Here is a 17970-nt window from a genome sequence, read left to right as displayed (position 1 = left end):
ACTTGAAGTGAATTAGATTAATATTTGCATTTTATAAAATGCACTAAACCAATTTTGTCAAAAAATTTTTTGAATTAGAACTGCTGCTGGGCTAAGAACATAATCTTCCTGCCAAGTTCCCAGTGGGAGCAAATTTTCATTGCTCAGTTATAAACCTCAGCGGGGGGGGGGGGGGGGGGGTAGGGAGAGGAAGGTGGAATGAGAAACCATGTGCATAATGGAAACTGTGACACAGGCCTGATTGTATGAAGACTACCAGGTGCAGCGGTAACAGACTCTACTTAGAAATCTTCCAGCTCCGAAGCTGGCCTCGAGCCTTGTGAGGTAGTATGTACACAGATTTCTAACATAGACTCTTAAGGCCAAATTCTGGGCACAACTGGCCAACCATCTCAGGCATGGAAAGTAGAATGTTTACAGACCAACAAACAGATGTAAGGCACAGCTGCAGAGGCCCCTCACATCTGTTCCTTCACCCTCTGCCTCACTTCGATTATGCTTGTCTTTGAGTAGGGCTTCTGGGAAACAGTGAACCTCAGAAGTCAAAGATCCCTCTCCCATAATCTTCACAGACCTGCTAATCCCACTTTCAGAGCCACGCCCTATCTATTCTTCATGGTCACTGCTACCATCCTGGTTGGCAAATTCATGACCTTCCACCTGGTCAAATAAACTACCTGTCCTCTCTGACCCCATTCCATTCTATACAGAACTGACAGACTCTTTCTTTCTTTAAAGATTTTATTTATTTATTCATAAGAGACAGAAAGAGAGAGAAACAGGCAGAGGGAGCAGCAGGCTCCATGTAGGGAGCCCCATGCAGACTTGATCCCAGGACCCGGGAATCACGCCCCGGGTCAAAGGCAGATGCTCAACCTCTGAGCTACCCAGGCGTCCTGACAAGCTCTTTTTTTTTTTTTTCTGACAAGCTCTTTCTTAACTGGCAACTCTACCTATAGTTGCCTATAGCTCAAAAATCATTACTGGCTTCCAACGCCTGTGAATAAGCCTAATCCTCAGCTGGTGAATAAGGCTAATCCTTAGCCTGGTATGTAAAGCTCTCAATGATCTGACCTTCCCCTCTATCTGTATCTACGATTATCTCCATAAATGAACGAAACAGGTCTCTAAACCTGAATGTGCCCACCATACATAGCTTTTATCTCTCCACTCCTTGGCTCATGTGGTTCCTTCTATTGGGAACTCCCTGTGAGGATCTCTGCTCATCCACACCTGATCAGCCCCCCACAGCCTGGCTCCAATTTGCCCTGCAAAATCTTCTCTAGTCCCATGGCCGGAAGTAATTTCATGCTCGCTTGGATCCCGGAGGCCTCATGTACGTTTCTTATGGCACTTAGCACAGTGTTCATTGTATTGGTATCATCTCCATCCCTGTCTCATTTATTATCCCAGACCATAATCTGCTTGAGGGCTGAGATGACGGTAAATTCACTTTATATGCCTCATACCACTTAGTATAGTTCATGATAATTCTTTCTTTTTTAGAGAATCTTTTTTTTTTTTAAAGATTTTATTTATTTATTCATGAGACACACACACAGAGAGAGAGAGAGAGAGAGAGAGAGGCAGAGACACAGGCAGAAGGAGAAGCAGGCTCCATGCAGGGAGCCTGACGTGGGACTATCCCAGGTCTCCAGGATCACGCCCCAGGCTGAAGGCGGCACTAAACTGCTGAGCCACCCGGGCTGCCCTTTTTTAGAGAATCTTAACCAGACTCCACACACAGCATGGAGCCCACCAATGCAGGGCTCAATCTCACAACCCTGAGATCATGACCTGAGCTGAAATCAAGAGTGATATCTTAACTGACTGAGCCACTCAGGTGCCTCTTGTGATAATTCTTAATAAGCATGTTGAATGACAAAAGAAAAAGCACAATGTATAGTAAAACTATTTCCAAAAAGTGCAAAGCTCCCTAAAGAGGAATGTAATTTGACAAATGCTAAAACATAGAAGGACCTTGAGAACATTATGCTAAGTGAAATAAGCCATGAACAATAGGCCAAATATCATACAATTCCACCTATAAAGTTCCTACAACAGTCAAATTCATAGAAAAGTAGAATGGTGGTTGTCAAGAGGTGCCAGAAAAAGGAATGGGGACTTACTGTTTAGTGAGTGCAGAGTTTCAGTTTGGAATAACAAAGAAGTTTTACAAATGGATAGTGGTGATGGTTATTCAACAATAGGGACTTACTTAATGTCACTGACTTTTACCTTAAAAAAATGGTAAACTTTATGTATATTTTAACACAATTTAAAAATAAGATAAATGAATAAGTGAGTGAATAAAAAAACAATGGAAAGATTAGGGGGAAGAAAAGAAAGAAAAATGAAAAAAAAAAAAAAAAAAGGAAGGCTGAGTGGTAAGATGAATGTTTGTAAAGTATGCATTTGAACAGAGCACCTGAGAGGCAGTGTGAGGCATACAGCACGGCTCACAGACTTGGCCCTGAATGGGCCTCTGCATTTTGGTGGCTTTCTGACCTTCAGTTTTTGTGACGGTTACCAGGATGGAATTCAAGACACAGAGGCTTGCTACACAAAGAAGCTTCACTAATACAAGAAATAGGGAAAGGGATTACAAGGGAGAGGAGGGAAACTGAGTGGGGAAAAACAACCTGAGAGAGGAAGACAAACCATGAGAGACCTCTAACTCTGGGAAACAAAGGTTGCAGAAGGGGAGGTGAGTGAGGGGATGGGTAACTGGGTGACGGGCTGAGGAAGGCACTTGATGGGATGAGCACTGGGTGTTATATAGGATATGTTCGCAAACTGAATTTAAATAAAAAAAATTTGAAAAACAACAACAAAGAAGCTCCACTGCCATCCCACTGCCAATCTTCCAGGCTTGGGCTATGGTGTTCAGGCTTCTACGTAATAAGCACTTGCAATCTTTATTTTTATAAATTTTCTATTTCCTTTATTTTTCTGGTCTCTTGCATTCTCTGCAATTCAAACATTTTTGTTGTTGTTGTTTCTAATCTCTCCTGGTACAGTCCAAGTTGGACCCCCTGGGGTTCTGGGAGGCACTCTGCCCATCACCCTGGGTAAGTAACCTGCACTGCTTTCTGCCAGTTGCTACAGCAATCTAATATCCAATTAAGTATTTCACTGGCAAAACCATACTAGCTTACTTTGTAGCTTTGCTTGAAGTCCAAGTAAATTATATCCATTGCTTCACTCAGTGGGTTCATTGTCACTAACTCAAATTAATCATGCTGATTAAACCTGACTGACTCTCTGTAAATCTATCTCTATCCAATTTGTGTGTTTCCAAGTGTTCTAGCTTAATCCCTGATCAAAGATCATAGGTTCTTTTCCAATTTAGGAGATGGGTTTATAGGTATGTGGTTATCAGTTTAATTCCTAAGCTTCAAAATACACACAGAGATGGTGAGCTGTGTTTCCTTAAGCCCTTATCTATTCATTTTCAGTAGAGAAAAAAAAAAAAAAAAGCCTGTCACATATACTTTCTTTTATTGTCATCCCTTCCGAAGTATTATTTTATTTCTATTTTCTCTTCACAATTTTCAAATTATTTTTTCCTCCATTACCTAAAATAGAACCTAAAATATTTGTTCTATTATTTCTGCTGTCATCAATTATACATCTCTTGCCTCCAGGATATAGCATCGCTTGCTTGTTTTCCTCAGCCTCTCTAACAAACACAAAAGGATTCTTTTGTTCCTCAGAGAATTGTCTCAGCTGACACCAAGACCTGTCAACACACCTCAAGGTTCATCCTTTCTTACTGTGAGATTGCTTAAGTCTTTATGTCATGTGAATGCTTCTTTCCTTTGAAGGCACCAGCTGCCCTACTCGCATTCTTTTACCTTAGATTTATGGGACAGAGCCATGGTTTGAGGAGAAATTTTATGCTTGTTCTCATTATAACCTGTAGGGGAATTCTATCTCACCCTGTACCAATACTACAGTGACAACTACTTCTACGAAATTCTATCAGTAAAAATTCTACCAGAAGAACCCAGGCAGGCTTCTGCACTTTGCCAGAGCAGGAGCTGTTGATGTTTACATGGTGAATCAAGGAATCTAAGATCCTGAGATACTTTCAGAATCATACTGATGTGAAAGTTAATCTTCCCTTCTTTTTTAGCATTAAGCACTTTTTATTGTGTTAAAAAATTTGAAATGTCAAAACAGATAATCCCTAAATGATATACTTGGTAGCTTTCTACTAACCAAAAAATTTCATTCCCAGTGGATAAGATGTTTTCCCATATTACTTGTTTCCGCACATTTTCCCTATTGTTTTTATAGTCAGGCAGACCTAAGAATACAAGTTAAATAAATACTATCATCATTGTATGAAGGCAAAGGAGCTGTGAAAAGTTGATCAGTCTGGCTATTATTTTTAATATGCCACTGAACATATGGATTATAAAAATATAAAATCCAGCAGAAATCTTCTCCAAAGACCCCTTTTCCACTTGTAAAAATTGAAATGGTTATACAAAAAACCTGCCAGAGAATTCCAGAGTGCCTGTGCCCATCTGTTCCATCATTAAATTCTCCCTGTACCCTAGGTGATGTGAATCCCCTGCTCCCTGAACCACCATCACCTGTCTGCATTAGCGATTTCTCCTTTTCAGACACACTGAACAGCAGGGCCTGCTGTTAGAAACAAGGGCCGGAATGCAGAAGCCACAGAGATCCAGGACATCTGGCAACTGAAAAGGAATGCATAATGGGGGAGGCAGGCAGCAGTGCCAGAGCCAGTGCCCAGGGAGGGGCTGGGCAAAATGAACTAGCGCTCAGAACAGTCACACAAACACCACAAATGACAGGGAAAAGAGGAGACAGATACAGGGCACAAAGGAAAAACTGCAGATCAATGCCTGGGGATGGGAAGGAAAGAAGGAGCCTGCCTCAAGTGGTGTAATACTGCAGGAGCATAGCAGAAGAGGGGAAAGAGAATGATTTTATTTGTGGGAGAGGAACACTTTTTAGGGTAATTTCTCATTTCAAAACTGGTTCTATAAGGATGAGAACTAGGGAAAATTATCTCACTTAACCATGAAAATATGTAATAAACCATGTACTTTGTACTTAATGCGCATAGGTTGTTCAAAGTTTATTCTTTTCTGGTTTATTTTTTGGTAAGTAGGTATGTCCCCCAGATTATATGAATGAAGGCCTCAAGTTTTAGTGGGCACAGATGTTCATCTGAAATACAGACCTGAGGGAATTTAAGTCATTTTGAAGTGTAACATTTTATAGTCAGACTTCAAATCAGTAACCTAAAATGCTACCTAAGATGCAACACTGCCACAAATTAGACAATTGGTTCATTTATAAAGTGCAGGTACACAAGGAATAAAGCTTACAGACACAATAAAACAGATGACACTTTTAAAAATAAATGTTTGTATTATTTATGCATGATGTGAAAATTGTCCACTATTTTTAGTGTACTTCATGATGCTTTCCTGGCCAACCAACAGTGTTTAAAAAAAAATTTTTTTTTAAGATTCTATTTATTTATTCATGAGAGACACACACAGAGAGAGAGAAAGAGGCAGAGACATAGGCAGAAGGAGAAGCAGCGTCCCTGCATGGAGCCTGATGTGGGACTTGATCCCAGAACCTCAGGCTCCTGCCCTGTGCCGAAGGCAGATGTTCAACCACTGAGTCACCCTGGTGCCCCACAACAGTGCTTTTTATTTTTTTTAAAGATTTTATTTATTTATTCATGAGAGAGAGGCAGAGACACAGGCAGAGGGAGAAGCAGGCTCCATGCAGGGAGCCCAATGTGGGACTCGATCCCGGGACTCCAGGGTCATGCCATGGGCTGAAGGCAGGTGCTAAACTGCTGAGCCACCCAGGGATCCCCCAACAATACTTTTTAAATTCATGTAGTCCTAGCAGATATTAGTCTTACTCCCCATATAGTTTTTCCCAGCGTACTCCTGGAACCCCACTGGTTGTATAAAACAGATTTGTAATCATTATTCAAAGCCAGAATCACTACAACAGGACTCCTAGTTCCAGGTATAACCAAACCGAGTGCCTCTGTCAGCAGAGGACTCAAGTCTCTGAGAACTGGGTCACACTGTCCTCACTCAAGAAAAATACAAAGAGCCTTCTCAGTTGTCAGAATCTCCAGCTGCTGTGCAACTAGCAGGTACTGATGTAAACGTTTAATGAAAAAGGCAAAGGACAAAACAAGGGAGCAATTGCTGGCAGTGGAAGAGCAGCAAGAAGGAAAGAGATGTGAACCAAGTTCCAGGGATTCACAAATTTCATCTGGATGCAATTCTGGAGTGGTTGTCTGGAGAAAATACACAGAGAAAGCGCTGGCGGCCTAACCCATGGAAGAAACACAGCAAGTGGGAAAAGAAAGCCAGTTTGTTACTACAAACTTGGTTAAAAAAAACATAGGAGGGTGTGGAAATGTATTCTAATGTCAGGATAAATAGTTCAGCATGAAGGTCACTAGGAACAACAGTGGACTCACCTCTCACAAACCACCGGCCTGGACTCATTCATGACAGGGCCCAGGGATGAGCATGGCTGGCGAGGTGGTGGGGCAATGGGAACAGCTGAGTCCAGAGAGCTGGTCTTGCGATGCAGAGCAAGAGCATCCTGGACCACAGCAGCAGCTGGGCCATCCCCATCCGTGGGGCAGGAGCCAACCCTGCCATGGGCACCCCCGAGCGGCAGCTCAGGACCCACTGCTCCCTGCAGAGGCAACTCGCTGCCCCCAAGCTCCACTTCCAGGGTAGGTGAGGCTGGAGGAGATGTTCGGGGCTTGCGTTTAGTGGAGGCGCCAGAAAGCAACTTCAATAAACCCTTTTTTTCTTTCTAGGAAAAAAAAAAAAAAAGTACATTAATTGGAGACCAGAAGGTATTGCTGTTATTGTAATCAATAGGGTGTCACAGTTTCAATTTTGGGTTTAACCTTTTTTTTTTTTTTTTAAATTTTGAAGTATCTCTATAACCCAACATGGGGCTCTCACAACCCTGAGTCAACAATCGCATGTGCTACCCACTGAACCTGTCACGTGCCCCTGGTTTGGTATTTTAAAATTTATTTCTGTGGATATTTGGTTATTTGTGATCTAGCTCCCAATTCCTGTATGCTGTTAATCCAACGTTTTGCCTCTCCTTCTTTTCCCTTTCTGCCTGCATGTTGGTGCTTGTTTTGGACACTCCAATGTTCATCACTATCTTCTATTAAAGTAGAATAAGCAGATAAAACAGAAGTGAAACAAAAAAACTCACCAAGTCATATCTCAGGCTTGGTGAAGGCAAAAACAGACATTTTAGGACAAAATGGAAATTTCTGATTATGAACTTACTGATTTAAATATCATAGCATTTTACTCTCCATCCACAGACTTGATTCTTATCATATACAGGTAGTGATGTCTTGATCAGGGTTAAGGACTAAAACACTTCTCAGTAAGCCAATAATGACAGAAGTCAAACCATTTCTATTGTGCAAGAATGTCTTGGATTAGACAGCCAAGACTCCACAAGATTTTAAATAAAGCTTCAGTATAATCGAAAACATTTTTATGTTTCTTTGCTAGCAAATGTAGAAAAACATTTTCTTTCCAGCAATCTTACTCCATAAAAAACCATCTCTTGAATCTTTGTCTCTTTTGACACTTTTGTTCTCTGCTCTGCTAGGAAAACCAGATTAGAGCTAACTTTTCTTCATTTCCAAAACCCATGTCAATGGTCTTTCTGACGACCAAGCATAGTTAACAATAATAATTTTACATCATTTTACTAAGATGTCAACATCATCATAAAGTCCTCTGAGTGGAAGCATTGCTTGGAAATAAAACATTTCATAGAGAAATAATTCTTTAGAAAACTCTATAGGCAAACTGGAATCATTATGGTCTACTGAAAAAGGGAATTAGATTATGAGGGGCCCATACAAAGACAGAACACTGAGGAATTTTTCTTAGAATATGAGTTAGTTCATGCTCAGTAAAAATCCCTTGGGGAAAGGGGTCTGAATCCATAATAACACAGTTCCATTAGAGACAGAATGGCAGAAAAAAGACAAGACAAAAGCAATGTTTAACTAGATGATGAAAAAGCATTCCAGGAAAAAAGCATCCTAGGAAACTGTAGGCTCCATTTACCAAATACTGTTCACAGTTCGAAATAAGCCACAGGTTAGAAACAGAAGACAGGGAAGAATGGTAGGGAGTGCTGAATTCATTTCTGGACCGGTCGACTCAGGCTGCAGATGAGCAGAATCAGTCAATTGATCCCCACCCCTTTTCTCCCCATCCCAGCCTGAGGAAGATTCTTTTGCATTTTTCTTCAAGGCCTGGCCGTAACTCACCTTTTTGGCTTTTGCTTCATTTTCCAAAGGGCTATTAATACATCCCACTGAATGACCCTATACACTTGGGCTACCTGCTTGAGTGCTTGTACCTTATCCACCCGGTGCCTCGTGCAGAGTTGCACCTACTGAGCTAAGTGTGGTCAAGACCAGAAAGAGGATGAGACAGGTGGGAGGAAGGGGAAAGATTTGGCTAGTCCCAGGGTAAGGGCCTAAGAGAAGGCATTTGCAATTCCCAAATCCTGTGGAGATGAAGATTTCCCTTTATACAGTAGCCAATGAAGTAGGCTGACCAAACGTTTGCCAAAGATACTACCATACTTCTTTAGGAGAGCCTGAGGTCTGGAGGGCCGACAAACAAGCTGAGAAAGAATAATGTCTACACTTCGAATGGCCTATCAGCCACAATTTCCAGCTATTCCTTCCATGATGTAAGAAAGCACACTCTAATCCCTGGATCCCGACAGATTCACTGAGATCAAGTGAATTACAATCTCAGCAAGCCACAGCTACATATGTTTCTTAAAAGCTCAGTTCTGGGCACTCAGAAAAATTCAGTTAACTGAATCGTGCTCAGGAAAGAGCCTCTAAAGTGATTAGGAAGAAAGATGACTTGGTTCATCTAAAATGATTAAGCACATTAAATACAGCTTGCTTTAATGACTTCTAAGGGATTTGTTATCATCATTAGCTGATGCCAACGACCATGGAGCAGAAGGCAGAAGATGAGGTGGTGTGGCAGGGTGTGGGGGTACGAAGTGGGAGTGCTAACACGGAAAACACACTGCCCTAGCTTCACCAAACTGTGCTTTTAATAGCATATTCTGATGTTTTCTACATTAGCAGAACAGTTGCCACTGGAGAGAAACAATTTTGCAAACACAGACACTTAGCATGTAAGGGTACCTTTGTTTTTTTCAAAATCAAAACAGCAGAAATGAGAACTATAGATGAATAAAAACTACACTTCAGCAAAGCAATTTTTAAAATGTAGTGTTAGCATGCACGCAAAACAGACATATCTTTTAACATAAACCTTAACAATTCTCCTCCTATGGGTTTTCTAGGAAATTATTCCTAGATGGAATAATATTTTTATACTCATAATTTTTTCTTTAGAAGGCCTGATGATTTAAAATCACAACTCATGTATAAAAAGAACTATTTGGTCGGAAAATTACTAGATGATGAGAAAGAGTAACTTTTACATACAAAAATCATTTCTGAACATCACCTAAATAACTTTCTATTAGTCATATCATGGAGGATGAGTACAATATAGGAAATCTCAAGTTCTCCTGACCAAGCAAAAATAAATTTGAGCAATTTATATAGTGAACTACATTCTACCTCATGTCTTCTTTATTCCTCTCTTTGCCTTCATATGTACAAAGAAAGTAGCAAGAGATAAACAGTCTTCTGGGCCATTGCCATCAAAAATCTACACATATTCCCAACAATCAGTCACTCTTCCTAGATAAGGGATCTCAAAAGCTTAACTGATGTCTAATAATAATCACTCCTTCAGCAAATATTTACTGAGTGTTGAATATGAACCAACAATGTGCTAGGCTCTGGGAATACAGTAGGTGAACAAGACAAGAAGGAGTTCATATTCTCTAGCAGAGACTAGAGACAGTAAATCAGGCACTCTCTAGAAAAATAAAGCAGGGGAAGGGGAAAATGAATGACCACGCCATGCTGTCTGAGATGGGGGGGGGGGGGGGCGCTCAGGAAAGGCTTTTTTAAAGAAGTGCAGGGAGAGAGAAAGGCCACGTGAAACTCTAGGGATTGTTATTCTCATTGCCTACACCTCTCTAAGCTTGCCTAAATCACACAGCTAGTAAGGGGTGGGAGTGGGACTTGAACCTAGCTTTTGCTCTTCTCTTCTGAGAGTTCAGCACAGGGAACATTTCTAGAAGCACATCTACTCGATGGAATGAAAAGAGCAGGTATGTTTGCCTAAGGACTGTGCATCATAAGGGTCACTGTGTGCACATCCACACCATCCAGACCTGGATCCTAGTTATTGACAGGGGCAGGTATGTGACTCTGATCACTTAATATGGACAACAGTGGCTTCTCCTTGAGAAAATGAAATGGTGAAGCTCACAGATCAACTTATTTTTGACAGTGAACTAAGAATTGGGAGGAAGGTAAATCATGTGGGCAAAGAAAGTGATCAGTAGGGGCTCTAGGACAAGTGTTCAAGAACAGAAGAAAATGGGTATTGGGGCACCTGAGTGGCTCAGTGGTTGAGCATCTGCCTTTGGCTCATGGCGTAATCCCGGGGTCCTGGGATCGAGTCCTGCATGGGGCTACCTGTGGGGTGTCTGCTTCTTCCTCTGCCTATGTCTCTGCCTCTCTCTGTGTGTCTCTCATGAATAAATAATACAATCTTTAAAAAATGGGCATTTATTTTTTAAAGATTTTATTTTGAAGTAATCTCTACACCAACTTACAACCTTGAGATCAAGAGTTGTATGCTCTATTGACTGAACCAACCAGGGACCCCAAAAATGGATATTTAAAAACTAGATGGACCCTTGGCTTAAAAAAACCAAGAATAAGAGCATAGGTCCACAACAAAGGTTGGCTCCTTAAGGGTGAGAGTCACAAGGACTTTGGCGGTGGAACATCTGAGGCACTAAATGTTGACCTTTTGTGGCCTACTTGTAGAAATGTTATCGTTTAGGAACAAATCTAGGATGTGGTAGAGGGCATGAGAACCCACACCTACTTCTGCTGATTGGTATGGGAAATAAATGACAATGTCAGAGAAGACTTACACTGTGAAGGGAGGGGAAGGAAATGGAAGCATGTGAGGGAAAGTGGGGCCTCAGATATGGTTTCTTCTCTTTTCCTATGTGAGGGTAAATTCTGTTAAATTGACTAAATCATTAGAGATTTGATTAGAGGCCATTAGGACTGAGGGGATTCTAATATCCTACCAGCCACCACTAGCAAATCCAAACCTAGGCCTGTAAACACCTCAAGGTTAAGAAATCAAACCTAAGGACAACCAATCATAAACAGCCAACGGGGCTTTCCCAAATAAGGCAACTGTGTGCAGACAGCCAATCAAATAACTTCCCTGTTCTGTTCTGAGGTGTCCTCTATGTAATCCTTGCCTCAGCACAACTGTTGGTAGAGTGCTCCTAAGCACTTCAGTTTGGTGCTGCTTGATTTGTATACATTTTTTACTCAACTGAAGTCTTAGAATTTTTAATATATATCAGCTCACCTTCAAATAAAACTTAGGAAATATAAGAACAGCCAATTATGTAATTGGTGTTGGAAAAAAAGATTTTATTTTCTGGATAAAAGCTTAGCATACCAAAACAACAATTTACTGTATTTTGGTATGTGAGGGGGGTAAAAAGTATATACACACCATAGTATTAATGGCTGTCTTTGAAATCTTGGATCATACTTCGGTTTTCTATCTGGATACTTAGATTTTCTTTCACATCTAAATAAATATGTAGATTTTAAATTTTTTATAATAAGAAAACAATAAAATATACACACATATGCACATGGGCCCAAGTATCTCATAAGGACTGGGAAACACATTTGCCTGGAGATTAGCTGGTCAAATAATGAAGCCTTTATTATTTTTTTAATAATGAAGCCTTTAAACTAAACATGCAGTTAGAAAAATGTCCAGACAAAGCTGTTAAACTGATAACTGTAGAAGACATGAAGAATAACAATGGCAGAAAGGCCCAGGATTTCAAAGAAGAAATAACTGAGATAATGTTTGGAAATATATTACACAGTTTCAGATGCTTATTTATCAAATCACAGAAGCAGTTACCAGACAAAATTAGCTACAGGGACAAAAACACTTTTTCTTAAAGTCAAGGACAAACACATTTGAGATAAGACTTCCAAATAAAATATTGTTCAAAAGGAATAGCTTAGTTAGGCTAGGAGCTGCAACAGTCCTGTGTGCACATCAAAAAGTTATAGGTCTCTATGGAACACCAGTGGTAGCTCACTGCAGACGATTTATGTATAGAGAAAAGGACAGGGCATTCGCCAAGCTATTATTTGGGGGAAATAGTACACACTATCTAAGGAGTTTCAGTAAATGGATGATGCTAATCACAAAATGATGAAAGCAGATAGAGATAACAAGGGGATTGTCAAATCCCTAGCTATCTGCTGAAGTCTCAACTAAAACTAGGGTCTCTATACACTTAGAATCTCTGATATACTTTTCCCTTGAATTGTTGATAATTTAATCTCACTTTGGATCTAATTCTGATCAACTGGGGAAATGGTAGAGACCAGTAGGAGGTGCAAAGTTCATTAGGTGAAGCAAAAATGTTGAAAACTTCGAAGTAAGCACCCAAAGAGAAGTTGGCTATAGTGAGATTTGAACTCTGAAGTTTAAAAGAACCGATTTTAAAAGTTCAAAGAAAATATATGCATGACCTGGAACTCAAAAGGAAAGATACTTCAAGAAGAATGGGAGGGATCTCCAGAATGAAATTCCAACATTACTACTGCAAATTATCTGAATAGATAAAAATGTAGAGGCATCTAACGGCGCTAATGTGATCCCCCAGAGAGTGGCCTAATGGGCTCAAATTTTTAAAGGACTCAATACAAAAAGATCAAGAGAAGGGACCATAAGAAAGAATGTATTATGGCCCATAATAGTTTAAACTTGGGGAAAAAAAGGGGGGGGGGTAGCCTTAACGTTATGTTTGAAATGAGAAGAACAGGAAAGATACAGACCTGCTGCTTGAGATGGATGGTGGTTCTCAGAAGATAAGAAGAAAGAGAAGTATAATCTTCAGACTAGAAAGACCAAACCCTGATAAGAGGGAAATGGGTGAAGAGATTGGGATTTAGAGATCCAATAATTACTTGCCAGGATGAATTCACCCCAGCATACAGAGAAAATTAACAGCTGAAATGCAACCAAATAATCTTTGATAAATGTGGGTGAACCTGAGATCAGGTCAACTCAACAGGGCAATAAGGGATGTATAATCCTAATTTTCAAAAAGAAGACAACAATGTACTTTGCAGACTGTCTGGAAAATTCTAGAACAATATATTAAATGAAAGGAAATGAGACTCTGAGGAGACTTCTTCAGGAGACACTTGCTAACATGAGTAACAGCTAAAATGATGGAGGACTGGGGAATAGTTTGGATGGGAGAATATAAAAGACATCTGGATTTTGACAGGTATCTGATAAGTTCTCCCATGATATCCTTATAGACCTGATGGAGGAATGTGAACTAAATGACACTCCAGTCATGTTAGTCATGGAATTATGGATTTTATATTAACCAAGAGAAGTCTCCCTGTGGATCTGGAACATTAAATGAGGTAGGAGATTTAGGAAGGAAAATTTATAATCTGTGACATAAGTACTAGTGACAAAAACTTCAAGAGTATAGCCTTAAAAAAGAAGGTAACTCGGAAGTAAGTCAAGGCATCATATAGAAAGGAGAGCAACATTTTCTATGCAGCCCCTCAACAGAAGGAAAAAGGCATGGGACACTCTGGACCTAAGGCATTAATGGTTGGTTAGGGTGTCCAAACAGAGGCCATTTGTCAATGACAGGGACTCAACAGGTAACTTGTTAGGCCCTATATTGTTGCTGTAACAAATTACCACAAACTTTGTGGTAAAAATCAGGCTTTAAAACTAAGGTCTCAGCAAGGGCTACATCCCTTACAGAAGCCCTAGGTAAGAATCTGTTTCCTTGCCTTTTCCAGATTCTAGAAGCTGCTTGCATTTCTTGGTTTGTGGCTCCCTCCTTGAATCACTCTGATCTCTGCTTCGGATGTCACATCTCCTCTGGACCCAATCCTCCTGCCTCCCTTTCAGGAAGATCCATGTGATTATATGGGCCCACTCAGATTTATCCCCTCATCTCAAGAGATTGATAAAATCCCTTTTGCCACATAAGGAAACATATTCTCAACTTTCAGGAATTAGGATGTGAACATCTTTGGGGAGCCATTATTCTCTCTGGCACAGCTCCCTTTCAAGTCTATGATTCAATTTATTCTTTCCTGGGAGGACAGGAGTTGAAGAACCCCTGTTCTCAATGATGAGGGTCCTGAAATCTTAAATTCTAAACTACAAAACAATTCTTTAAAGATATTGACAAAGTTGAACATGTCAGCTTGAGTACAAGTTTAATGTAGTTAATTATAAACATTGAACAGATACCAATCTTTTTCAAAAACACTAAGGTTAACTGAACAATTAAATATTAACTTTTTAGTAGGCTGTAAAGTTTATTTCCTTATAAACTCCTATTTACAGGCTTACCTAACCACTTAAAATAAGCGACGTACATTACCACTGAACCAGATGGTTAAGAGTTTATGATTACCCTAGAACTTCCCAGAATCGGGCTAGAGTTGTGGAGAAAATACACAAAATACTGAGGAAAACAGGATTTTCCTCAGGTTGCTACTTCCTTTGATTGTAATACAATTATCCAGACTTTGTTATCACTTCGATTTCTGTTCACAATTACTCACCATCAATTTCCCTTGTCTCAAACCACCTGTCTCCAAACCCAAACACACGTTAGTCTTTCAAACACAGCTTTTTATTTATATTTTCTTTGAAATTCAGCCCCAAATGAGAGTTTTTAAAAGATCTATAGATTTAGGGCAGCCCAGGTGGCTCAGCGGTTTAGCGCCGCCTTTGGCCCAGGGTGTGATCCTGGAGACCTGGGATCGAGTCCCACATAAGGCTTCCTGCATGGAGCCTGTTTCTCCCTCTACCTGTGTCTCTGCCTCTCTCTCTCTCTCTCTCTCTCTCTCTCTCTCTCTCAGTGTCTCTCATGAATAAATTAATAAAATCTTTAAAAAAAAAAGAAGATCTATAGATTTAGGAAATCATTTTTCACCCATACTTCAAACCAAGAGGAACACTATCCATGCTGATTATAATTAAATACACTGCAGAAAAAATAAATCCACAAATAACACTTCTGATCAACAATTCCAACCCTTTCACATATTACCTTTTATTTTTTTCAGAACTGACTGAAGAGGAAGAATTAAGGATGGCACAATGATAAAAAAATGAGTTAACTAAAGAGGTAAGGAAATTCCTTCATGAGACGTAAGCTGCAGGAGAAATGGCTAAATCTTATTCACTGTGGTTTCCCTAAACACCCAGTACAAGGCCTGGCAACTAGTGGGTGTTTCAACGCACAAAATCATGAATCTAGCACCTGGCATGGTGACTCACACATGGTAAGCACTTGAAGGATTGTTGAACAACGAGTCCTTTCATTAGTTAGAAAGGATGGAACACAACATAAGCAGAGGAGAGGGATGTTGGTCTTACTTTATTATCCTTGTCTGGCTTGGTTGCTGAACTGTTCCCACAAGCCAGTGAAGCACTGTCAGGAGAGGTGGGAAGTCCAGGAAGAATAGTCACTGCCCGGCCACTGGGCTCAGTCTCCAGAGAGGCAGTGGTGATGCTCGGAGAGGTCAATAAGGCAGCTGAACCACAAGCTAGGGGAGCACTGACTCGACCCATATTGATGGCAGCCACATGGGTGGTAGGGCCTGCCACTGGAACTGGAAGTTGTGGGGAAGCCAAGGGATGATGAGGCAGGCTCACAGACGCAGGGCTCAGGCAGGCAGTGTTCTGTACCTGGATGGGTGTCACTGCTGCCGTAGGGCGTTCTTGGTTATGTGCCGCCACTAGTAATGACAGGAGAGAAAACAGCAAAGTTCGACTTTCTAATAATAAATGCTACTCACCAAAACATGAGTCATTTCACTATATCAGACCGTAATGAAAGGTTGCTATCGCATTTTTACAATAAATAACGGATGTTTGGTGGTTTAAAAGCACTTAATCTTAGCTGGGTCCCTAGACATTATTTTCCTTTCAGATCAGCTCTTATTCTGTTGAGAGCTTAGAAGCTTAGCTATAACTCCATGCTGTTCAGTTAGAGAGAAGGCCTTTCCACATATTTATAGACATAGCCTGTCTTTGATGGTACTCTACAGTGTCAGATTAGTTTGGCCTCCAGGCCTTTTCAAAATGATTCTCTCTTTTCTTAAAAATAAATACATACATAATTTAATTAATTAAAATAAAATAAAATAAAATAAAATACATACATACGTTCTTCTCCCTTTTCTTAGTAACCATTTTCCTTCTTTTGGTTTTTCTGATAGAATTTACAAGTTTACCCCACCATTGTTACCCAAGAATCTTGGGTAGGTTTTCAAAACCACTACGGAAAATAGAAAGTTATTTAAGATCTTATTGGGTCTAAAACAGATTTGGGATTAAGCTCATCAGAAATCAGCACACCAGTTAGTAGAGTACAATGTCGTGGTCACACAGCTGACAGCGGTGAGGTTTGACCTCCTCCGGTGTTAACTGCAGACGTCATATTTTCAAGTCTATTGCTATTCTTAGGATTGGCCTAATTCTTTCAGACTTTCAATCTGGAGATCAAGCTTGAATTAATGTGTTGGGCAGGCTTAGCCAAAATAAGCAGATGTGGAGTGCTGCTAACTAGACTGTGCCTACTTCATTTCCTAATGTTCTTCATTACCGTAACATAACATCTGCTTTTCTCAACACCTGTTGGAGAAGAGCTGGTTTAGGCTAGCAGCCCCTTTCCTGGTACTTTCCATTCCAGTCTCCCCCTTACCTGTCCTCACAGCATTGCGGGCCTGGTTGACTGTCATCTGCCCAGTCATGTGCAACAAGACCTTAGCCTGAGGACTTGTCTGGATGTGAGCTGCTGACACCACGGCTGTGGGGACAACACTGGGGCTCCCAGCCATACCATTTCCCTGGAGCTTCTGGGCAGGCCCTCCTGCAGTGGAAGGACTGACCATAGTCACTCCTTTACTTGTCTGACCAGCAGTAGACATAGGGACTTTAGCTTGGGAAGCATTTGTCACGGCCCTGCCAAGACAGAGACAGAGACAGAGAGCCCAATCAAACAGCAAAATAGGGGAGAAAACATTAAACGCAAGAAAAATGACTTGGGGTTTTAAAACAGAACATTTTAAAAGAATTAATGGATTTTTATATTCTGTAAAAAATGTAAAAATCACAAATTCAAAGTAAAGATGGCCCTGAGGGAGAGAAAGGTCTGGAAATATATTGTGAGTCACAGAACATTACACGTCATAATCTGCTCAAGAATAAGTGGTTACTGGGTTCAGCTTTCCATATCAAGGCTCAGCACCTGCCACTGCCTTCCAGGTCCTGGATTCTTCTGCTTCAGCTATCAAAGAAGTTGATTTGTTTGCTATTGCTGCTAATAACATTAGCAGTTTTGCTACTTTTTCATAGCTTTGCTCACATTTTTGGCCCTTTTCTCTGCCTGCTCCCAGCTCAGATCACACGAGTACCTGTGAACATGTATGTGTGTGCATATACACATATGCACACACTCTTGGAATATTCTCTTTAGCTTCTCTTTACCTGTCTTAATCTTATGTATATTTCAAGGCCCAGCAGAAATCTCTTCTTTTAGAGAAGACATTCCTAAGGCTTAGGCTGAAGACCTTATGATTCTATGGTTTCACGTGAATTTCTTCCTTCTATGGCCCTTGATCACCAAATGTGTTATTTTTAGCGTGTAAAT

At 40.5% G+C, this 17970-nt stretch overlaps 1 protein-coding gene across 1 annotated transcript in view; it reads right to left on the bottom strand.

Annotated features, from left to right (window-relative positions):
- Nucleotides 1-17970, bottom strand: part of SH3RF1 (SH3 domain containing ring finger 1) — a 187610-nt gene that overhangs the window by 6398 nt on the left and 163242 nt on the right. The window contains exons 9-11 of the mRNA XM_041766082.1: nucleotides 17023-17282; nucleotides 15693-16054; nucleotides 6500-6846 (exon numbers count right to left, since the gene is read on the bottom strand). Of these exons, the coding sequence (XP_041622016.1) occupies nucleotides 6500-6846; nucleotides 15693-16054; nucleotides 17023-17282 (969 nt within the window). The remainder of the gene's footprint in view (nucleotides 1-6499; nucleotides 6847-15692; nucleotides 16055-17022; nucleotides 17283-17970) is intronic.

Source organism: Vulpes lagopus, chromosome 8, assembly GCF_018345385.1.
Source record: "Vulpes lagopus strain Blue_001 chromosome 8, ASM1834538v1, whole genome shotgun sequence".
NCBI classification, from domain to species: domain Eukaryota; kingdom Metazoa; phylum Chordata; class Mammalia; order Carnivora; family Canidae; genus Vulpes; species Vulpes lagopus.
This window is presented reverse-complemented; position numbering and strand designations above follow the sequence as displayed.